Genomic DNA, 24470 nt, shown 5'->3' on the forward strand with positions numbered 1-24470 from the left:
GGGGGCTGTTCGGCAACTGGGGTGAAGGGATTGCCCTCCCCCTGCTGGGATCCCCCCAGCCCCTCCAGTCTGGCAGGAAGGGGGCAGCCTGCAACCCCCATGGGCAGGTCTGGGGCTGCCAGATGCTCCAGGCAGGAGGCTGGAGGGGGCTCACAAAGGCTTGCCTCCCAGAGAGATGACGGCACTGCCCCCCGGTTTCTCTGCCAAGGTGCAGCGGTCCTTGACCTCCTCGTAGCAGTTTGCTTGTAACTCATGCTTGATCCCGGTCGGCTTTTTCTTGTTGGCATCCTTGGAGCTGGCATAAATCATTTTGCTCTTAAGGGGTGCAGACTCAGGTGGCAGAGCTTTGAAATAATGTGAATGATATAAAGGACTTGAATCTGCCTTCATTTTAATTTATAATAGTTGGAAAGTATCGAGTCACCATCATTTCATTAGTAATGCTATGCTCTTCCTTTGGAACTTAGCTCTCTCAACTTAGAGCAGATAAAAATCCTGATTTGCTGTAGTCTTAGGATGGGAAAGTCAAGTGATTGCACTTGGTGTGTTGGCATCTCTCTTCATCTAGACTTCTAACAAGCAAGTTCTGAATATGAGCGGACACGTCCTCACTTTTTTCCTTTAACAAGGGTCATCAGAGTTACAGATTTAAAAAATGAATTATGTAAGTGTAGAACTTGTTGATAACTTTAAGAAGCAGGGGGATGTAGTAGAAAGAGCAGGCCTTTCTGTCTCACCAAGGGATTTTCTGGCTACTAATAAAGAAATTCTATAATGTGTGCAAAGAGAGGATATATTCTAAGAATACAAGGCTGTTTTACAGGATCCAAGGATAGGAGGGACAGCCAGGCTCAGGAGGGTCTGGACCGAGGACTTAGAAGCCCTAGGAACGAAGGTCACTCAGCCTGTCACCAGGGCCACATGGTCTCACCTTCACTTTTCTCTCTGAACCTGCTTCTTCCTTCTCTCTCAGCAGCAGGGCTGCCTTTACTCTCTGTGCTCACAGCCAAGCACATCTGCCCGGCTCTGGCTTTTTATCATTTCCAGGTCAAAGGCCAGCAGAAGCTTCCTGGCATTTTAAATTTCCAAATTCCTGGAAGAGAGAATCTGGTCATCTCACCTTGAATCAGACGACCTATTCCTGGTTTGTTCATTTATTCATCCACAAACTCTTTATCGAATGCCAGGAGACACTGGGGGATACATTCTGCCTTCACAGACGTGTGTGAAGACGTGTGTGTGTGTGTGTGTGTGTGTGTGTGTGTTAGAGAGAGAGAGAGAGAGAACAAGAGAGCATGAGTGAGAGACTGTGAGCTCATTTTTTGGGGGACTGACTTGAGAGTTGCAATTTTCAGAGAAAGAAAAGCATAGTTTGGCATTCAAATAGCCTTGGATTCAAATCCTGATTCCTCTCCTTACCAGTTCTGTGTTACTCTGGGCATATTACATACCTTTCTCAGCCCCAATTTTCTCCCCTGTAAAATGGGAATGATTCTTTCTAGGGTAATTATGAGAATTGAAATGAAAGAATATGTGTGAAGCCATGAGTATGCCTGCCACACAGAGTGAGAACTCCACCCCTCACTGGTTGTGATCTTGAGCAAGCTCCATAACCTTTCTGAAATGATTTCTTCACCTATAAAATGGGAAAGGATATCATCTACCTCACATGCTTATTGTAAGGATTAAATCATGTGACATGCATCAAGTCTCTGGGAATATATATGTAATAGAACCCACGATGGTGCTGCTCCTCTAGTTTTTGTTAATAGTCACAGTTTTTTTTTCCCTCTGTCTTCTAGTTCCCATTTGGCCGACGCTTGCCTTGTGACATCTACTGGCATGGAGTTTCATTTCACGACAATGACATATTCTCTGGCCAAGTGAACAAGTTTCCAGGTATCTGCTGTTATTGTTGGCATCGAAAAATGTTTTTAGGCTGAGCATCAGGGTGCCCTCTTCTACAAAAACATGACAGCATTTTGAGCTCAGACTCAAGGACTCTTGGGACTTGCTGCCTGCACAGCCACAGTGCCCTTATCTTGGGAGGGAAGCTAATGCAGAGGTCATCAGGATTTGACCCACCAATGGTTTAAAGACTGGAGGTTCAAAAATAAAAAGACAGGCTTTCCTGGACTAATTTGACCAGTGGAAGAACATGACCTTCACCTCCTGCATTGTAATACAAGGGTGTAATTAGGAGACTTATGTTCTCAAAATGGAAAAAAAAAAAAATAGACCACTTCACTTAAATTACTTGCAAGAAACAGAAGTACTAGAATTCTAGGAATATGCCACAAAAAGGGATTAGAAGCTTCTGTTTCCTTTAAGTATCATAATTGGAGGTGCCATTTTTAAAACCAAATATAGCAGTCTCCGTGTTGGGAATGACAGGTTGAGCCAGTGCTTACTGTTTACCTAGGGACCTTGTCCCAGTGATGTTCTCCTATAAGGAGGACAAGTGCTGAGAAAGTGTTAGAGCCAACACTTTGAAGACACCCTCTCACTCCATTCCCAGCCTCCCCGTATGCCTTTCCATTTTATTTTTAATCTCTGCCACCCTCTTCTGCTATTGATTGATATTCATTATTTTTAATGGCTGAGTGAGGAGGGTGGTTAGGGTGAGTGAGTGTGCTCAGCAAGGAAGGAACATTTAGTTAAGCAGGGGTTAGGGGTGGGGTGGGGGGTGGGGAGTGATCGCAGCCGAAGTGTCTCTCTCTTATATTCAGAAATTTTAACCTAATACGCACAACCATATTATAATACAATAGTAACTTAGTTCTTTAAAAGAGCATCACCCTGAATCCCATCCCTCATTTAACAAAACGACAAGGTAAATATTTCTGTATTTCCTCCCAAACCTTAACCATATTTTTATATCATGTTTACATGCTTCAGTCAGAAAGTGATTGCCTGAATACAAGGTGTTTTCTCCTAGGATGATATCATTTATGCTGATTTTTAAAAGAATCAATTTACCCTTTTTCTGGGGTGCCTGATGGCTCAGTTGGGAAAGCATGTGACTCTTGATCTCAGGGTTAGGAGTTTGAGCCCCACAGTGGGTGTAGAGTTTACTTAAACAAAAAAAAATTCCTCTTTTTCCTTAGCATTCTGTGCCGGGTCTTTAAGAAAACAACTCTCAGAAAACCCAGTAGCCATACACTATATAGTGGCGATTTATACCATATCCACTAGGGGGTTTTAATTCAGTGTGCAGACTACCCTGGGCCTTATTGGGCTCCAATTCACTCAAAAAGATAAAGGGCAAGAAACACAGCTTGCCAGCCAGTCAGCATTAGGCATTTCTCTCTAGTGGTGTCTTTGCAAGGGTGCCAGAGCCTAGTCTCACCCCTCAAGTGAAAGGTCAGGTGTAAGGAGACAAGACCTGCATTGGTGGATGTGGATCCATCTTGGCTTAAACACCACTTTAAGAGCCCTATCTCCTGGAGCTCCTCCTAAGCAGAGTTTCCAGGGTCCCCAGCAGGGTCAGGCTAAATTACAAGAATTGCTACATGAGGAAAGCCTGGAGCTAGAGCACCCTACTAGATATTTATGCAATTTGCTGATCAGGGATCATTTTAACCATATGCTTTGTTGTCTAGTAACACAGCTAACTTTCTACCTTTATTGGTTTCCCAGGGAACAGAGCTAGAAAATTAACCCACCTCTAGAGAAGGGGAAGAGAACGAGAAGGATTCTGGTAACCAGGATTCTTGCACACAGTTTAAGAGGGATACCTATCATTTTCCGTCTTGCTGCTCATAAAAGGTGGCTTTTTGATGCCACTCGAAGAATTTAGTAGGACACTGGGAGAATGTGATTTGGAAGAGAACAATTCTTTGAAGGAGAACAGAGTTCCTAAGACATCCTCAAATGAGGCTTCATTTACATTTTCCCCTCTTTGCTCGGGCCTCATCTCATGACTGAGAGTAGGAAAGAAGTCATAGCTATGGCTCTCCTTTTGGAACACAAATTAGAGAGAAATACCCTCAAAGGACTAGTTTCATTAAAGGTGATATAAGAATATTCTTTCTAAAGAAGCAAGTTCGCTCTATCCCCTATTCCACGTGCCAGTGACTGGAACATATAATTTTCCACTTTACCAACAGCAATTAATTAGTTCTAATGACAAAGCAGGCTCTCGAACCTCTAGGCAGAGAGGCGGTGTGGCTACGCCCTCTCCCTATGGAAGACAGCAGTTCTTAGCTATGAAGTGATTCCAGAAGGATCTGTCCTTTGGCTTTAGTTTGGGTCCAGGCTTATCTTCTGTCTCTCCTGCATCCTGTTATTCTAACAGTGCATCTTGTATATAGAGTAAGTTCTACGGGATGTGGCAGGCAACTGTAAATGTGTCACCTGCTGAATAAACGGAAGACTTTTGAAGATGCATATGGAAGCGATTTATTTTATTTGTGTCAGCACATTGATTTTAGCCACTTCTCTATGAGCGAGGTCCTCCAAGATATGTTATTATGTCTTCACATGATGAATTAAGACTTTCTTTTTTTTAATAATAAATTCATTTTTTATTGGTGTTCAATTTGCCAACATACAGAATAACACCCAGTGCTCATCCCGTCAAGTGCCCCCCTCAGTGCCCATCACCCATTCACCCCCACCCCCCACCCGCCTCCCCTTCCACCACCCCTAGTTTGTTTCCCAGAGTTAGGAGTCTTTATGTTCTGTCTCCCTTTCTGATATTTCCTACCCATTTCTTCTCCCTTCCCTTCTATTCCTTTTCACTATTATTTATATTCCCCAAATAAATGAGAATATATAATGTTTGTCCTTCTCCGACTGACTCACTTCACTCAGCATAATACCCTCCAGTTCCATCCACGTCGAAGCAAATGGTGGGTATTTGTTGTTTCTAATGACTGAATATGCCATTGTATACATAGACCACATCTTCTTTATCCATTCAACTTTCAATGGACACCGAGGCTCCTTCCACAGTTTGGCTATTGTGGACATTGCTGCTAGAAACATCGGGGTGCAGGTGTCCCGGCGTTTCATTGCATCTGAATCTTTGGGGTAAATCCCCAGCAGTGCAATTGCTGGGTCGTAGGGCAGGTCTATTTTTAACTCTTTGAGGAACCTCCACACAGTTTTCCAGAGTGGCTGCACCAGTTCACATTCCCACCAACAGTGCAAGAGGGTTCCCCTTTCTCCGCATCCTCTACGACATTTGTGGTTTCCTGCCTTGTTAATTTTCCCCATTCTCACTGGTGTGAGGTGGGATCTCATTGTGGTTTTTATTTGTATTTCCCTGATGGCAAGGGATGCGGAGCATTTTCTCATGTGCATGTTGGCCATGTCTATGTGTTCCTCTGTGAGATTTCTCTTCATGTCTTTTGCCCATTTCATGATTGGATTGTTTGTTTCTTGGGTGTTGAGTTTAATAAGTTCTTTATTATAGATCTTGGAAACTAGCCCTTTATCTGATACGTCATTTGCAAATATCTTCTCCCATTCTGTAGGTTGTCTTTTAGTTTTGTTAACTGTATCCTTTGCTGTGCAAAAGCTTCTTATCTTTTTTTTTTTAAAGCTTCTTATCTTGATGAAGCCCCAATAACTCATTTTTGCTTTTGTTTCTTTTGCCTTCGTGGATGTATCTTGCAAGAAGTTACTGTGGCCGAGTTCAAAAAGGCTGTTGCCTGTGTTCTCCTCTAGGATGTCCACTCTCACCACTGCTATTCAGCATAGTACTGGAAGTCCTAGCCTCAGCAATCAGACAACAAAAAGACATTAAAGGCATTCAGATTGGCAAAGAAGAGTCAAACTCTCCCTCTTCGCCGATGACATGATACTCTACCTAGAAAACCCAAAAGCCTCCCCCCCAAGATTGCTAAACTTATACAGCAATTCGGCAGTGTGGCAGGATACAAAATCAATGCCCAGAAGTCAGTGGCATTTCTATACACTAACAATGAGACTGAAGAAAGAGAAATTAAGGAGTCAATCCCATTTACAATTGCACCCAAAAGCATAAGATACCTAGGAATAAACCTAACCAAAGAGGTAAAGGATCTATACCCTAAAAACTATAGAACACTTCTGAAAGAAATTGAGGAAGACACAAAGAGATGGAAAAATATTCCATGCTCATGGATTGGCAGAATTAATATCGTGAAAATGTCAATGTTACCCAGGGCAATTTACACATTTAATGCAATCCCCATCAAAATACCATGGGCTTTCTTCAGAGAGTTGGAACAAATTATTTTAAGATTTGTGTGGAATCAGAAAAGACCCCAAATAGCCAGGGAAATTTAAAAAAGAAAACCATATCTGGGGGCATCACAATACCAGATTTCAGGTTGTACTACAAAGCTGTGGTCATCAAGACAGTGTGGTACTGGCACAAAAACAGACACATAGATCAATGGAACAGAATAGAGAATCCAGAAGTGGACCCTCAACTTTATGGTCAACTAATATTCGATAAAGGAGGAAAGACTATCCATTGGAAGAAAGACCGTCTCTTCAAAAAATGGTGCTGGGAAAATTGGACATCCACATGCAGAGGAATGAAACTAGACCACTCTCTTGCACCAGACACAAAGATAAACTCAAAATGGATGAAAGATCTAAATGTGAGACAAGATTCCATCAAATTAAGACTTTCTATTTTAAAAAAATCTGATTTAGATATGTCTTTGCTTTAAGAAAGTTCCAAACTGTCAATTCTCAGCTTACAAGCACAGTTTTTTGCTAAGTTTCAGGGCCTGAGATGTATGGCTGCACATGGCAGGGGTTGCTTGAGAGTCCACCCCTGGAAGGGGACTTTCTGGCAGAGAAGGAGAGGGCTCTGTGGGGAAGCTCTGGGGGTAGCTTGCTATCAAGTACTTGGCAGTGCCAGGGATACAAAGACAAGGAGAAAAGCATGTAGGGAGAGAAGTCAAATACAAAATAAGTGCCAGACTGGGGTGCCATGGGGGTTTGGAATGAGGGCACATGACCTAATCTAGATCTGCTTGGGGGACAGACAGGACAAGAGACCCAGGAGAAGAGAATCAACATGTGAACTGAGCCTCTGGGACTGGATGGTCCTGACCTCCCTGCAAAACATAGGAGCAGAGTTGATGCAAAGACATAGGATGTATAGAGCAAGCTGCTCATTCAGCGAAGGACAAGTGGCTAATGATGGTCAGAAAGGGTCAAGTATGAGAGGGGCTGTGGATAGGTGATAAGCAGGGACCAAAGGATAGCATCCTTATAGTCTGAAAGTCATGAGGAGCCACTGAGAAATTGTTAGGCCAGAGAGTGGCATGGGCCAGCTTGCATTTTAGAAAGGCCAGCCAGAGGGATGATTGGGAGTGGGTGGAAGGGCTGAGCCAGAAAACAGAGGTAGAGCTAAGCGGCCACTGCAGGATCCAGGCAAAAGATGAACTCATCAGTGGTGCAGGGAACAGAGAGAAGAGGGTGGATCTGGAAGTATTGATTTGTTGTTGGGAGCTGTATTTGTTGTTGGTGTTTTTGCCAAGAATTATTGTCAGTGATATTTGGATTGAATAGTACTTGTGACATAGCTCAGATTTTGTTTTTGTTTTTTTTTAAAATTGGATTATGTAGGTCTGTATGGGCAAGCCTGAGGATTAGACTATTACACTCTTGCGTAGCTTCACAGATGAAACCTGCCAGGCCTTGAGACTCCAGTGTGTAGCAGAGAGAAGAATCCAGGCCAGTAGTGGCAGGAGGCAAGTCCCTGGTATGGGAAGTTCCAGCCCGAGTTAGGGTGTCTTCCCACCACAGGGACATCTGGAGACAGACTTTGTTGAGAAACTCAGGTAGGCAGTGAGCCTCAAAAGAGCCTGTAAGTAGGCAGCAGGAGGACAGGCACCGGCCTCAGGTCACAAGCAGGAGGACCCAGTGCTTGCTGGGTCATCTTCAGTGGAAGAGAGGAGGATCACTGGCAGGAAAAGAGCAAAGGCATTGCTAAGGCAGCCACTCAGGCACCAGGAGCAAAAGATGGGTTACCAAAATCCAGCGACAAAGCAATCAGAAAGCCTCCAAAGACAGCTGAAGCCCTCCTTATCTAATTGGAGTACAAAGTCAAGGTCAAAGATTGCCTTGTTCCCAGTGTCAGTGGGGAGCTGATAGGCTTATAGCTTCCACCTCAGATCTGAGTGTGTCCCAGCGCCTAGGACCAGGGTCACAGGGAGGGGTCAGTGCTCCAGTTGCTTGGAGAAGGGAGGTAGAGTCTAGAGCCAGCAGAGCCTGGCACATATTTGCTCTGAGAACATGTGCTCTGGCCCAGCTAGAAACCCAGCGACTTTTGTCAGCATCTTACTGAGAGAAGAGGACATTCCTCACATCTGCCTCTGAGCCATCACCAGAGCGCAGATGCCAGCAGTTTCCACATGGGGTAGAGGGAAGGGTCAAAGATGCTTTCTCTGGCAGCTTAGATATGGTGGAGGAAACAAAAGTTTTGGTGGTAAGTGGATAGAGGGAGGTCTATACTGGTGCCCCATGGAGACAGGCATTTAGACAGGGGAGGGGTGAATCACTTGTAGCCAGTGGGTTGGAACTGTCTGGGAAGAGAAGCCACTGGATGGTAGGGTGCTTCCAGGGTTGGCTGCTTTCAGGAGAGGACTACCTGGAGACCGGCACAGAGGCAGACCTGCGGGCAGGTTTATCAGCTGGTCTGGGGACTTATGATCCACATTACAGAAGGAGCCATCACAGGTTTCAAGTGACTATGTACTCATTTTGCTAGACATTGTTTGTTTGTTTTTGAGAGGGAGACAGAGCGCAGGGGAGGGGCAGAGGGAGAGAGAGAATCTGAAGCAGGCTCCACACCCACTGCAGAGCCCAACTTGTGGCTCAATCCTATGATCCCAAGATCGTGACCTGAGCCCAAATCAAGAGTCAGACGCTTAACCAACTGAGCCACCCACGTGCCGCTGGACATTGATGTTTACAAAAACTTTTCTGGGGCATTCAAACTGCACTTGTATACTTGTAGCACTTCTGCCTGTGTTGTGTGAGTCTGTCTGACCCGCTGGGGGCTTCTGAAAGAGAACCTTCCTCAGTCACAAGGGCATTAAAGGGCAGAGAGTGCCACAACCCTGGTCAGGAGGCTTCCCCTACTGGGTGTACGGTGCACATCATGGCGAGTTAAATGGATTTTAGTCTAGTACGATAACAAAGTCTTGTCAACGAAGAGGACAAAGCTTCAAAAAAAGTTGAAATTTTTATTTTGTGCACTTGGTGTTTACCTCCAGTGTTTATGACTCAAAAATTCTAATTTCGGAGGGGACTAAAAGGAAACAGCTATAATTTTCTGGGCTCATACTTGTTTCTTGGGAAACTCAGAACAATGTCCTCAGTGAGTTTTCTTTAATGTTGAAGAGTTCACGCCAGAGCACAGCTGATTAGTGCTTTTCAAGCTCCCATATTTCGTATTTAATCCTTCTATCTATCCTTCTAAACAAAAACTAAGAAGCTGGGCATTGAGATCTTGAATCTGCGATCTTCAGATTTATTGCTCTTTTTAATTTGCTGAGGGAAGCAAGAAATTGGTTATTAAGACCTTCGTTCTCAAATATTCACCTTCCGCTTCCTGAACATGTGAATTTAGAGAAATCTCATTCATTCTGATTGTGCCCATTTGGAATGGGTGATAATTTGGACATCCAAGCTGACATGAAACTTTGTGCTTTCTATTAAAAATAACTTCGCTAAGCCAATTCCTAGTGTCAGTGATGGAGCCGTGTTGGCTTTTTCAGGGTAAAGGCTGTTTCTAGTCTCCACTTTCAGTGGTGATATTTGTCCGTAGAGACAAGCATGCTATAAAACTTAAAAATAATTTTTGACTATTTGCTTAAAATTTGCTAAGGTGTACACTCAGTTTCTTTTCCTATCAGAGTTCCTAAAGGTGTTACAAGAAAAAAAAATCCACCATTCTTTTAAAATATTTTATAAGTGAGACATTTTAATATCCTCTGGGCAAAGTAATGGGATCTGATCAATGTTAGCGTCAGTATTTAAAACTGAAGAACATCTACAGCTTCCATTTTCTCCCCCTAAACTATAAATTGTGCTATGATATCCTTTCTACTTTCTGTCCTTATTTCAAGGAGACAGATTTTATGCTGAAAGCTGTATATTTTTTTTATTTTATACCTTGAATACTTGTGAACAATGAAAACACAGCAACTTAATTAAGCTTGTAATATAAGCAGAGTCCACTAAGTGGTATTCTTGAGAATATAAGTTGAAAGTAGTCCCAGAAATATGTGTGGTAGCCCAAAATTAAGGAGGATATTAAGTGCACAATATGAATGCTTCTCTTTATCCATGATCTAGGGGACTGACAAAGAATGGAATAAATACACTAGGTGGAAACCCATTCCTTTATATTGATGCTTCATTTTTATAAGGAGAAAAAACTATCCTCTATTACCTCGAGTTTTTCATCAATTTAGTAGGTCTTTCCAAACCATGAGTCGCCGCTGTGCGGAACTGCTCATACCTTTTTAAATCCTGTCTGCAAAAGTGACTATGTCAGGTGGGTGGTTTTAAAGGTCCTCGATCATGGCTGTTTTATAGCTAGTGGCCCACTGCTGTTCAAACCTCACAGCTTCTCTTCTCCCCAGGCATGACGGAGATGGTGCGTAAAATTACTCTGAGCAGAGCCGTGAGAATCATGCAGAATCTCTTTCCTGAGGAGTACAACTTCTATCCTCGCTCATGGATTCTGCCTGACGAGTTCCAGCTCTTTGTTGCTCAGGTAGATGGCACTCCCTCCCCGTGACCCTTGAATTCTGCTTGCAACCCGTGTCCTGGGAGCTGGGTCCTGGGTCCTGTGTGCTGGGAGCTGCGGGGAGAAGGGAGGGTCCCCAGGAAGCTGCTAGTCAGGGGAGTGTCCAGTGGTACACAATGGGTGTCGGCAGCGATCAAGGAGCTTGTAGCAGGTGAGTAGGTAGGGTGACAAGTAGGTAAACTGAAGAAGCGTGTCTTGACTTGAGGAGACTGGCCTGAGGCTGATATCGGGAGTGGGGTCATGGAGTCAGTGTTTGAAAAGCCAGGGAGACAGAGCTGCAGCAGGTGGTTGAGCCCATAAGCAGGTTGAGAGGGTTTGGGTGAATCTAGGGTGTGGTCTCCCCAGCATCCAGTGGTGTGAAATGTGGGAGGTCAGACTCTGTTTCAAGGCTAGGGAGAGTAGGGCTCATACCCTGTGGGAACCTTTAAAGTGCCCTGCTTTAAATTTATTCAGAATCAATTTTCAAATCATGCATTCCATATCAAGGCAAACTGAGCATGAAATACTTTGGAGCCTTCTCAACACTGATTGTGAAACAGTACCAGTGGGGAAGCTGAATACATAAAAGGAAAAAAGGGCCCTTTCAAAGCCTTGGCCACTGGGTTCTGTGGTCCATACCATACCTCTGAGGGTAACTGTACAAATGCACAAATGCCCATCTTATTGTGATAAGGGTAATCCCATTTATTGCTGCTGCTGTGTTTCAAGCATTGTGCCAGGAGCTTAACATTGTTTCTTTCAATGCTCATAGCGATCTTGTCAAGTTGGTTGTATTATTAATCCCATTTTGTGGATGTAAAAACAGACTTTGATAAGCAAGGTGACTTGCTGGAGAAGTGGAATTTAAACCTGATTTCAAGGCCTGTGCTTTTTTTACCTTAAGATTTTATTTATTTATTTATTTATTTATTTATTTATTTATTTATTTGAGAGAGACAGGGACAGAGACAAAGAGAGAACATGAGTAGGGGGAGATGGAGAGGGAGAAGCAGGCTTCCCCCTGAGCAGAGAACGTGACATGGGGCTCCATCCCAGGACCCTAGGATCATGACCTGAGCTGCAGGCAGACATTTAACCGACTGAGCCACTCAAGTGTCCCAAGGCCTATGCTTTTTATAATCTGTCTTACTGCCTGTGTGTTGTTTTGATTTTAATATTAAATGATGAAACTTGTAATAAAATTATGATTTATTAAGCACAAAAAAGCTTGAAGTGGTAATTTTTAAAAGGAAACTCTCTATGGGATGGTCATCACATGGGTTTATACATTTTTAAAATTCATCCCTTTTTAGCCTAAAATGAATGCATTTTGTCCCAGGCAAGTTATGATTCAATAAAGTTAATTTTAGAAAATAAACTCTCAGCTGCTCCCCATACTCACCCCTCAATTTCCCACTTCTGTGGCTCTGCTCACATCCTTGTCCCAGTGTGGAGTATCTTTCTGTCAATTTCTACAACTCTATATCTATTGATTTTGTGGATTTAAATGAGATACCTACCAACTGTGCCTTCAAAGTCAGGTATGTAAGAACTTTTCCATCAACTCCTAGTTCCTCTGTGTCTCCTTGTAGTCTATCCCCTCAACTTCCCCATCCCCAGCAACCGCTAATCTGCATTCTCATAGATTTGTTGTGCCTGTTCAAGGAATTCATACAAGTAGAATCATATATATATATATATATATAAATACATACATATGTATATTAATATATACAATATATGTAATACACTTTTTGAGTTTTTGCTTTTCTTTCAGAATTATATTTTTGAGATTCATCCATGTTTGTTGTATTTATCAGCCATTTGTATTTTTATTGGTGAGTAGCATTCCATTGTAATAATTTGCTTATCCATTCACCAATGGTTGGACACTTGAGCCATCTCCAGTTTGGAGATTTTATGAAAAAAACTGCCATGACTGGTCACATGCAAGTCATTTTGTGGTTATATGTTTTTGTTTCTCTTGGGTAATACCTACAAGTGAAATTTCTGGATCATATAGTATATGTATTATGTTTAACCTATAAGAACTTGCCGAACTGTTTTCCAAAGTGGTTGTACGCCCTCACCAGCAGTGTATGAGAGTTCTGCGTGTTCCACATCATTGCCAGTCCCTGGTATTATTAGCCTTTTGAATGTTAGACATTCTGGGAGATGTGTAGTCGTATCTCTTCATGGTTTTAATTTATACCTCCCTGATGACCAGATGTTGAGCATCTTCTCATAAGCTTTTTGGCCATTCGAGTATCTTCTTTTGTTACATGTACATTCAAATTTTTGCTCATTTCTATGGGCATTTTGTTTTTAAGTTGTAGGTTCTTTATATATTCTGTGTACAAGTCTTTTGTATGTGTGTTGTGAATATTCTCCTCCTTCTATATTTCCTTCTTTCTCCTTAGTTTGTTTTGTGTGATACCCAAGGCATCTTTGCCCAATTAAATGTGGTGAAGATTTTCCACTTTGTTTTTTTTCTAGGAGTTTTAGTTTTAGTTTACATTTAGGTTTAGGATTCATTTCAATATAGTTTCTGTGTATGGATCAGTGCTGAAGTTTCCTTTCTTCCATAGGGATATTCAGTTGTTCTAGTGCCTTCTGTTGTAACAATGGTTATTTCCCTCGTTGAATTAATTGCCTTGGCAACTTTGTTGAAAACCAGTTGACTATGCATTTCTGGAGCCAGTTGTTTTCCATTCTTCTGTATGTTTATTCTTATGCTAATACCACATTTTTCCAGTCAGAGTCTGGAAATCACATAGTGCAAGTCTTCCCACTGTGTTTATCGTCATAATTGTTTTGGTTATTACAGGGCCATTGCATTTCCATATCAGTTTTGTAACCAGTTTGCCCATTTCTACAAGGAAGTCCACTGGGTCTTTGATTGGGTTTGGGAATCTACAGATCAGTTTGAAGATAGCAGACATCTTTACGGTGTGACAGTGTGTCGACTCATCTAATCCATAACTTTTATCTCCATTGATTTATATCGTCCTTAATCTATCTTAGCAGTGTTTTATAGCTTTCAGAGTATTGGTCTTGCACATACTTTGCTAACTTTAGCCCTAAGAAGTTTTGTTTTTTATGCTATTGTAAATGGAATTTTAAAAATTTCATTTTCCTATTGTTTGCTGCTGGTATGAAGACATCCAACTGACGTTTTACTTTTGAACTTGTATCATATGACCTTGCACAATTCCCTTATCAGTTCTACAAGTTCATTTTTTGTGGATTTGTTAGGATTGTCTATATATACAATTAATTCACTTTTGTTTCTTCCTTTCTAATCTTATATGCTTTTTATTTATTTTATTTTTTCTTATTAAACTGCGCTGGACTAGGATTTCTAATACAACAATGAATTAGAAGTAATTACACTGGACACATCTTTGCCTTGTTCCCAGTCTTCAGGGGGAAGCATACAGCTTGTCACTGTTATATGTGTTGTTAGCTATAGGCTGTTCATAGATGCCCTTTATCAGGTTGAGGAAAGTGTCTTCTGTAGTTTGCATAAGTTTTTCATCATGAATGGGTGCTTCATCTTGTCAAATGCTTTTCAGCATCTATTAAGATGATATGATTTTTCTCTTTATTTTGATAAAATATTTTGATAAAATGATGAACCACCAATTCGTATTTTAAATATTAAGCTAAACTTGCATTCCTGTTTTAAATCTTAAAATGGTTATGATGTATGATCCTTCTTAAATACTGCTAAATTGTATTGGCTGATACTTAGGGATTTTGGTGGTGTTGTTCATTAGAGACATTGGTGTTTGATGTTTTTGGTCTTTGCATCATGCAATCCTTATTAAATGAGTTAGCAAATATTTCTTTACTGTTTTGAAAATTTTGTATAAGATGGGTATTATTTCTTTTTTTTAACTTTTTAAAATATTTTATTTATTTATTCATGAGAGAGAGAGAGAGAGAGAGAGAGAGAGAGAGGCAGAGACACAGGCAGAGGGAGAAGCAGGCTCTATGCAGTGAGCCTGACATGGGACTCAATCCTGGGGCCCCAGGATCAGGCCCTGGGCTGCAGGTGGCGCTAAACTGCTGAGCCACCCAGGCTGCCCTAGATGGGTATTATTTCTTAAATGTTTGATAGAATACATGATTGAAGGTATTTGGGAATGGAGCTTTCTTTCTGGGAACATTTTAAATTATGAATTAATTTTTTAATACATATAGATAATTCATTTATTTCAAGGAATTAATAATCCATTTTATCTAAGTTGTCCAATTTACTGATAAAAGTTTTGAAAAACAGTATTTCCTTATTTTTAAATGTCTTTGAGATATGTAGTGATCTACCCATTTTGTTGCTGGTGTTGTGTAATTTGCATTTTCTTTTCCTTTGTTTTTCTTTCTTTCTCTCTTTCTTTTCATATCAAGCTAGCTACAGGCTTATTAATTTTGTTGATCTTTTCAAAGAACCAACTTATTATTTCATTGTTTTCCTCTATTGTCTGTCCATTTTCTATATCATTGATTTCTACTTCTTTTGGGTTTAATTTTTCTCTTCTTCTTAAAGAAGAAACTTAAAGAGGAACTTAATTAAATTCACCGATTTTTAAGCATTAAAGCCGTAAATTTTCCTCTAAGTACTGCTTTAGCTATATCTCAGAAATTTTTGTATATTACATTTTCATTACCACTTAACTAAAAATGTTGCCTAATTTCCCTTGGGATTTCTTTGACTCAAGATTATTTAGAAATGGGTGTTTAGTTTATAAATCATTTTGAAACTGTCGCAGTATCCTTTGTTACTGATTTCTAATTTAGTTTTGTTGACATCAGAGAATATATTCAGTATTACCTTAGTCCCTTTAAATTTGGTGCAAGTTGTCTTATGACCCATATATTGTTTATCTTTTTTTAAAATTTATTTATTTATCTAGAGAGAGAAAGGGAGGGGCAGAAGGAGAGGGAGACAGAATCCCAAGCAAAGTCTGCACTGAGCACAGAGCCTGATCTCACAACCATGATTTGAGCCAAAACCAAGAGATAGACCATTAACCAACTGCCCTTTCCAGATGCACCCTATATATTGTTTATCTTGATGAATGTTTCAGTTGTACTTGAAAATAATATGTATTCTGGAATTGTTTCTTGGTGTAGCATTTGATAAATGTCAATTAGGTCAAGTTGGTACTTGGTACTGTTCACATATTCCTTACTAATTTACTGCCTACTTGTTCAGTCATTTACTGAAAGAGTATGTTGAAATTCTCAAATCTCATGGTGGATTGTCTATTTCTCCTTTTAGTTATGTCTGGTTTTGCTTCATGTATTTTGGAAGCTGTTGTTAGCTTGATGATTTGACTCCATTAGAAGGTAATCTGCCTTGTCCTGAAATCTACTCTTTTTGATATTAATACAGCACCTCTAGCTTCTTTTAGCTTAGTATTTGCAGGTATATGTTTTTACCATTCTTTTACTTTTAACTTATTTGCATTTTTAAAGATTGCTTCTTGTTGACAGCATGGAATTGAGTTGTAGTCTTTTATCCAGTTTGACAATCCCTGCCTTTAATTGGTATGCTTGGCACACTTATATTTAATGCAATCACTAATATTGTTGGTTTTAAGTATACCATCTTGCTATGTCTACTATTTATCCAATATGTTTGGATTAATCAAGTATTTTTAGTGTTTTATTTTATCTCCTCTTTAGGCTTACTAGCTAAAAAATGTTTAAATTTTTAACATTTAAACATTTAAACATCTTTAAAAAAATGTTTTTAGTATTTGTCAACCCTAGAATCTAGGCTTTACAATGGGTCTGAAGGTCACATTTACCTTTAAGGATTACATATTTCAAGTAAAGTATATATGCTTCACAACAGTATACCTCTGTTCTCATCCTCATCCTTTATGATATTATCATGTAGTTTGCTTCTATGTTATAAATCCCAAAATGTAGTATCATTATTTTTGCATTGAAAAGCCAATTATCTTTTAAAAAGACTGAGAAATGAGTATATTTGTCTAATATACTCACTTATATATTTACATTTCCAGTACTCTCCATTCCTTCAAGTAGCTCTTGGATTCCATCTGGGAATTATTTTCCTGCAACTTGAAGCACTTCTTTAAACATATTTTTTTGGGACACCTGGGTGGCTCAGCAGTTGGGTGTCTGCCTTTGGCTCAGGGTGTGATCCCAGGATCCGGGATTGAGTCCCACATAGGGCTCCCTGTGGGGAGCCTGCTCCTCCCTTTGCCTATGTTTCTGCCTTCTCTTTGTGTCTCTCATGAATAAATAAATAAAATCTTTTAAAAACACATTTTTTTCATAGTACAGATCTGCTGTTCTCCCAGCTTTTGAAAATGTCTTTATTTTACCTTCAGTTTTTAATCTGTTTTGAAATAATTTTCAACTTAAAAAAATTGCAAAAATAGTATAACAGAAAGAGCTCCCACAATCCCTTCATTTAGCTTCCCCTAATGTTAACATCTTACACAATTACTGAAACTGGGAAATTAACATTGATATAACATTACTTAATAATCTACACACCTTATTTGTATTTCCCTATTGTCCTACTAATGTCTTTTTTTCTTTTCCTGGTGTAGAATCCGCTCCATGTTTACTCATTGCATAGTTGTCATTCCTCTTTAGTCTCTGAGCTGTAACAGTTCTTCAGTCTATCTTTGTCTTTCATGACCTCGACTCTTTTGAAGAGTACTGGTCAGTTTATTTTTTTACAATGTCCCTCAATTTGTTTTTTTGTTTGTTTGTTTGTTTGTTTTTTTGTTTTTAGGATTTAATTTATTTATTCATGAGAGACACACACACACACACAGAGAGAGAGAGAGAGAGAGAGAGGCACAGACACAGGCAGAGGGAGAAGCAGGCTCCATGCAGGGAGCCTGACATAGGACTCAATCCTGGGTCTCCAGGACCACACCCTGGGCTAAAGGCGGTGCTAAACTACTGAGCCACCTGGGCTGCCCCCTCAGTTTGGTTTTATCTGATATTCTCATCATTAGATTCAAATTACACATTTTTTTTCATAAGAATGCTATAATGTGATGCTGTGACCTTCTCAGTGCAGCATATCAGGAGGCACATAATGTCAAGATGTCTCATTTCTGGTGATGTTAACTTTGATCACTTAGTTAATGTGGTTTCTGATAGGTTTCTCCACTAAAATGTTACCATTTTTCCTTTGTAGATTAAGTATCTTGTGGGGATATATTCTGAGACTATGAAGGTGGCCTATTTGTCTCATACTTTTTTTTAAAAAAGCTTTAACTAAGATATAATTGAAGTAAAATAAACTTCACATATTCGAAGTGCATTCGAAGTTTGATGTTTTGATATATGTAAAAACCCTTGAAACCATTACCACAATCAAGATAATGAACATATTCATCACCCCAAAATGTTTCCTCATGTCCCTTTGTAATCCTTCCTTTCTTCCTCTCCCTGCCTTCTACTTCCCATCACCAGGCAACCACGGATCAGCTTTCTATCAAGACTAGTTTGCACTTTCTAGAATTATATATAAATGGAATAATACGGCTGGTACTCTTATTTTTTCCTTAAAAAAATTTTTTTTTGTTCTGTCTTCTTTCACTCATTGTAATTATTTTGAGACCCATCCATGTTATAGTATTCATCGGTAATTCATGTATTTTTATTATTGAGGAATATCCTATTGAACATATAGGATATGTTCATATCCTATATACATATCCTATTGAACATATGTATAAGCAGTTTGCTTATACATTCAGCTGCTCTTAGATATTTAGATTGATTCCAGTTTGGGCCTATTATAAATAAAGATACTATGATTATCCATGTCTAAGTCTTTGTGTGGACATATGATTTCATTTCTCTTGAGTAAATGCTTAAGAATGGAGTGTCTGGATCATATAGTAGGTATATATCTGATATTAAGAAAGTATCAATTGTTAAAAAAAAAAAGTATCAATTGTTTTCCAAAATGGTTGTGACATTTTATATTCCCTTCAACTATCTATGAGCATTATAGTTCCTCCACATCGTTGCCAATACTTGGTAGCAGTCAGTCTTTTCAATTTTAGCTATTCTAATAGGTGTGTAGCCTTTTCTTATTATTTAGTTTGTATTTCCCTAGTTGTTAATGATGTTGAACATCTTTTCATGTGCTTTACCATCCAAATGCATTCTTTAGTGAAATAAATGTATTTATATCTTGTGTCCATTTTTAAAAATTGAGTATTTTTATTATTGAGTTTCAAGAGTTCTTTATGTACTTTGAATATAGGTATTTATCAGATGTATCAATTATAAATATTTTCTTCCAGTCTGTACCCTGTCTATTCATTGTCTTAACAATATCTTTTGAAGATCAAATTTTTCTTCTCTCTCTCTCTCTCTCTTTTTTTTTAAAGATTTTATTTACTTATTCATGAGAGACACTCAGAGAGAGGCAGAGGGAGAAGCAGGCTCCATGCAGGGAGCCCGATGTGGGAGTTGATCCTGGGACTCCAGCTTTACGCCCTGAGCAGAAGGCAGACGCTCAACCTCTGAGCCACCCAGGCATCCTGAAGATCAAATTTTTCATTCCAATGAAGTACAATTTATCAATTTGTTCTTTTATGGATCATGCTTTTGGTGTCATATGTAAGAATCTTTACCTAACCCAAACTCACAAAGATGTTTTATGCTTTTGTCTAGAAATTGTATAGTTTTAAGTTTAGATCTATGATTCATCTGAGTTAATTTTTGAATGTGATGTGAGGTATGGATTCAAGTTCACTTTTTTGGGACACTGATATCCAATTGTTTCAGAAACATTTGATGAGCATACTAATCTTTCTTTCCCAAATTGCCTTTACATTTATGTTGAAAATAGTTGCTCAAGGGATGCCTGGGTGACTCATCCTGGGATTGAGTCTCGTGTTGGGTTCCCCACAAGGAACCTGTTTCTCCCTCTCGCTCTGCCTGTGTCTCTGCCTCTCTCTCTCTCTCTCTCATGAATAAATACATAAAATCTTTTAAAAAATAAAATAGTTGCTCAAGTATGTATGGGTGTATTTCTGAATTCTCCATTCTATTCCATGAATACATTTGTCTATTTTTATGTGAATATCTCAGTTACTGTAGCTTTTGTAATAAGTCTTGAAATCAGGAACACAAGTCCTTCAACTTTGTCATTATTTTCAAAGTTGTGTAAGTATCATAGTCTTTTGATTTTCCATATGAATTTTAGAATCAGCTTGTCAATCTACAAAAAGCCTACTGGGATTTTGATTAGGATTGCATTGAATCTATATTTCACCTTAGGTAGAATCAACATCTTAGCAACACTGAGTCTTCTGACCCATGAACATGATATATATAGCTCCTTTTATTTAGGTCTTTAATTTCTTTAGGCAATGTCTTTTAGTTTTTAGTGCATTGGTCTTTCACATTTTTTGTCAAGTTTATTCCTAAATATTTCAAATTTTGATAAATTGGCAATGTATTTTTAAACTTCAATACCTTGTTTATTGCATGAAGAAATACAATTTATTTTTATATATTGATCTTGTATCCTGAAACCTTGCTAAATCAGTAGTTTCAGTAGTTTATTTTATAGATTCTACTGGATTTTCTGTATAGATTGTCATGTCCTTACGATTTCTTACTTTCCAGTCAGCCCTTTATTTCTTTTTCTTACCTTACTGTATTGGCCAGAACCTCCATAAAATGTTGAATAGAAGTGGTGAGAGAAGCTGTCCTAGACTTGTTCTTGACTTAGGGGATAAGCCCTTAGTTTTTCATCATTAAATATGGGCTAGTTGTAGATTTCTTGTAAATGCTCTTTATTAGATTGATGAGTTCCCTTCTGTTCCTTATTTCCATGGATTTTGTTTTTAATAAGAAATGGGTGTTGGATTTTGTTACATACTTTTCTTGAGTTTACTGAGATGACCATAAGGATTTTCTTTTTTAGTTTCTTAATATGACACATAATATTGATTGATTTTTAAATATCAAATAAACCTTGCATTGCATTCCTTCAATAAATCGCACTTGGTCATGATATATTATTTTCTTTATATATGGTTGAATTTGATTTTCTAAAATTTCATTAAGAATATTTTCATCTTGGGGATCCCTGGGTGGCTCAGCGGTCTAGCGCCGCCTTCAGCCCAGGGCGTGATCCTGGAGACCCGGGATCGAGTCCTACGTCAGGCTCCCTGCATGGGGCCTGTTTCTCCCTCTGCCTGTATCTCTGCCTCTCTCTCTCTCTCTCTCTCTCTCTCTCTCTCTTTCTCTCTGTCTCTGTCTCTCATGAATAAATAATAAAATAAAATCTTAAAAAAAAAAGATTTAAAAAAGAATATTTTCATCTTGGATGCCTGAGTGGCTCAGCGGTTGAGCATCTGCCTTTGGCTCAGGGCGTGATCCCAGAGTCCTGGGATCGAGTCCCACATCAGGCTCCTCAGAGGGAACCTACTTCTCCTTTTGCCTTTGTCTCTGCCTCTCTCTGTGTGTCTCTCATGAATAAATAAATAAAATCTTTAAAAAAAAAAAAGAATGCTTACATCTATATTCATGAGAGATATTGTTCTGTGGTTTTCTTTTTTTTTTTGCAATGTCTTTGCCTGGTTTTGCTATATCAGGATAATGCTAGTTACATAGAATGAGTTGGAAGTATTCTCTACTCTTAAATTTTCTAAAAGAGGTGAGAATTGACATTATTTTATTTTATTTTTTTAAGATTTTATTTGTTTATTCATGAGAAACACAGAGAGTGAGATAGGCAGAGACACAGGCAGAGGAAGAAGCAGACTCCACGCAGGGAGCCTGATGTGGGACTCAATCCTGGGTCTCCAGGATCACACCCTGGGCCGAAGGCGGCACTAAACCACTGAGCCATCCGGGCTGCCCAATTGGCATTATTTTAAATGTTTGGTAAAACTCACCTGGGAAGTCATATGGACCTGATGTTTCTTTATGGGAAGGTTTTAGCTGAAATTTCAGTTACTTTAACAGATATAAGCTATTTGTGTTTTCTATTTCTCCTTGAAGGAGCATTGGTAGTTTGTCCTTCAGTGAAGTTGTCCATTTTTGCATTCCTATAAATATTCTTGAATTTTGTAATGGGATCCAATTAAGTTACATGGAAATAGATTTGGATCTTCTTTTTAAGTTTTATCAGGCAGGACTGGAGCAGTGTTCAGTCTAAACAAATTATTTCTTACTACAGAGGCTAGAATTTTATGTGTACTTCACCTGATGCTCCATGAACTGTAGTGTTTTCTAGTCTGGCTGGTGAGAACAGATTCTATTCCAGGCTGTGGAATTCTATTCCAGGCATTGCTACCTGTAATCCTCTTGGGTGGTTTTTGCCTTGGCCTCAGGTAGTTTCCTCAGAATTGCTCACCAGTTTGTACTCAGCTAACTACTAATGGGAGACCCTCTGTGCATCTCCAGAGTCCTCTCTTTGTGAAGAAGTTTCCTCTCTAGTAGTGCATCCTGAGAACCCTAGCTAACTTAGTCACCCTGACTGATGATTCCATTTCCTCAGCTCAGGGGGTCTACTGGGTTGGAATCTTTCTCCAGGCAGTAAACCAGGGGCAGTCACAGGTCTCACATCATTTGATTCTCGTCTCTCAGGAATCATTGTCCTTTGCTGCCTGATATCTAGTGCCTCCAAAACCATTCTCAATACATTCAGTCTATTTCATGGTTGCTTCAGATGGGATGGCAAATCTAGTTTCTGTCGGTACATCTTGGCTGGAAGTGGAAGTCCTCTGAATGAATGATTTTATAACAATACTAAACAGCAACACTTAGTATATTTTACCTGGATTGCCTAATTTAAAATTCTTCAGCAATCCAAACCGGGTTCTTCTAATATTCATAGGAGAGAATATGGAGGCACAGAGAGATTGATTTTTTTCAAAGTAACACAGCTTGGAAGTCTAGCTCCAGAGTCAATACTTTTACTTTCTGTGCTATACTATGGGAGGATATTTGAATACATGTGTGGATAAGGTACAGAACTATTCCAGAGAAAGTACTAAAATTTTGCTGGTGATGAGAGGGTTAGTCAGGGTAGAGGGCAGATGGGGTAGAGGTTGGGAGAAGGCTTCCTGGTAGAATTGACACCTGATTCGATTTTGAAATAATGAGCTTGCTTTGTAAACTAACCAAAGAAGAGCATTCCAGCCAAAACAAGTAGCTTATGCAAAGGTGCACAAATATGAAATAGTGTGACATGCTGGAATGATAAGCAGTTTGGTGTTACTGAAGTTTAAAAGAAGAGGGTTTGACAGTAGATGAAGTTAGAGAAGTAGAGGCCAGGTCAGGGAGGGCCTTAAATGCCAGGTTAACAGGAGGAAGCCATGAGAGGTTTAGGTAAGGGGTGGAGAGGTCAGGTTTTAGTATTAGCAAGGCTACCTCTGGAGGGGTATAGATGGGATTGGGGAGGGCAGAGGAGTGAGACCTATGGAAAGGATGCTTGGCCAGGTGACAGATGCTGAGGCTTGTCCTGAGACATTAAGACAGGAGTCTTTTGCAGAGAAGGGACAGGCATGTGGCATATTTAGAAGGGGGAATCTACAGGACTCTGGGATAGATCGGAGAGGGGGTTGAGAAAGAAGGCAGAATTGACGCTTTCAGGAATCTAGTGGGGATGACGTTTGCTAAGAACCCCAAGAGAAGGAGGAGCAGGTTTGGTGGAGAAGATGAAAGCAGAGTTAGTGCTTGTCGTCTAAGTGTTGTCTTTCTGACCATAGCTATTCAGAGAGACTCTCTCAGTAAAACGGGAGGCGGGTGAAGTGATCGACAGAGATTCTTCCTGTTTGAGCATTTGAAGTTCTGAACTGTCAAAGCCCACTTGATGCATGCTAAAAGTACTGAGAACTGGGTAGCTCCCTAACCAAAGGAGAATTTCTTTGTCTCTACAGTGGTATTCATCCAGAATCTGCTGCCTCAGGGCCTGGCACTTGCAGAATGAGACCATGAAACCCTACCCTAGTCACTTGCTGGAAAGCCCTACCTATCACTTCTTCATGTACCTCCAGAAACTCCTTCTCCATCCTCAGTTCTCCATCTGTTAAGTGGGGAAATGATCTGAACTTCAGAGTGATGGTGCACATCCAGGGAATATTTGAGGATGAAATGCTTTATTAGCTGCGAACCTGATTTTAAAAATGTAGCATTCTTATATTTCAATATATCCTTGGTTTTAACACAAAACAATGCATTCGTATTAAGAATTTAAATAATATAGGGATATATAAAGTAAAAGCGAAAAAAATCCTCACTCATCAGATTATTTGAACACTAATCTGTATCCTAGCGTTTTCCTCTGTATGAACAAATATACACTGTAACACCCACAGCTCTTTTTCTTTAAAGAAATGGGGTGATGCTATGCATTCACTTCTTCAGCCAGCCATTTTCTCCACTACTTGTTTTCTACATCTTTCCATGTCACTACTGCAAAGTACTCTATCATATACATGCACCATGACTTTTAAAATCATTCCCTTTTAGTCGATAAACAAACAAACAAAAAAATAAAATCATTCCCTTCTTGATGAGCATAGAGCTAGTTCTCATATTTCTTTGGCTCAACCAATAATGCTGTCAGGAACACCCTCCTATGTAAGCATCTTTATACACCCGTGCCGGCATTACCTTCAGCCAGATACCTCAAAGTGAAATTGCTGTATTAAAAGATATGTGCATTTACATTTTGGCAGATGAAGCC

At 39.6% G+C, this 24470-nt stretch overlaps 1 protein-coding gene across 1 annotated transcript in view; it reads left to right on the forward strand.

Moving 5' to 3' along the window:
* TTLL11 (tubulin tyrosine ligase like 11) overlaps positions 1–24470 on the forward strand; it is a 244572-nt gene that overhangs the window by 48549 nt on the left and 171553 nt on the right. The window contains exons 2-3 of the mRNA XM_038546068.1: positions 1803–1899; positions 10602–10735. Of these exons, the coding sequence (XP_038401996.1) occupies positions 1803–1899; positions 10602–10735 (231 nt within the window). The remainder of the gene's footprint in view (positions 1–1802; positions 1900–10601; positions 10736–24470) is intronic.

Source organism: Canis lupus, chromosome 9, assembly GCF_011100685.1.
Source record: "Canis lupus familiaris isolate Mischka breed German Shepherd chromosome 9, alternate assembly UU_Cfam_GSD_1.0, whole genome shotgun sequence".
NCBI classification, from domain to species: domain Eukaryota; kingdom Metazoa; phylum Chordata; class Mammalia; order Carnivora; family Canidae; genus Canis; species Canis lupus.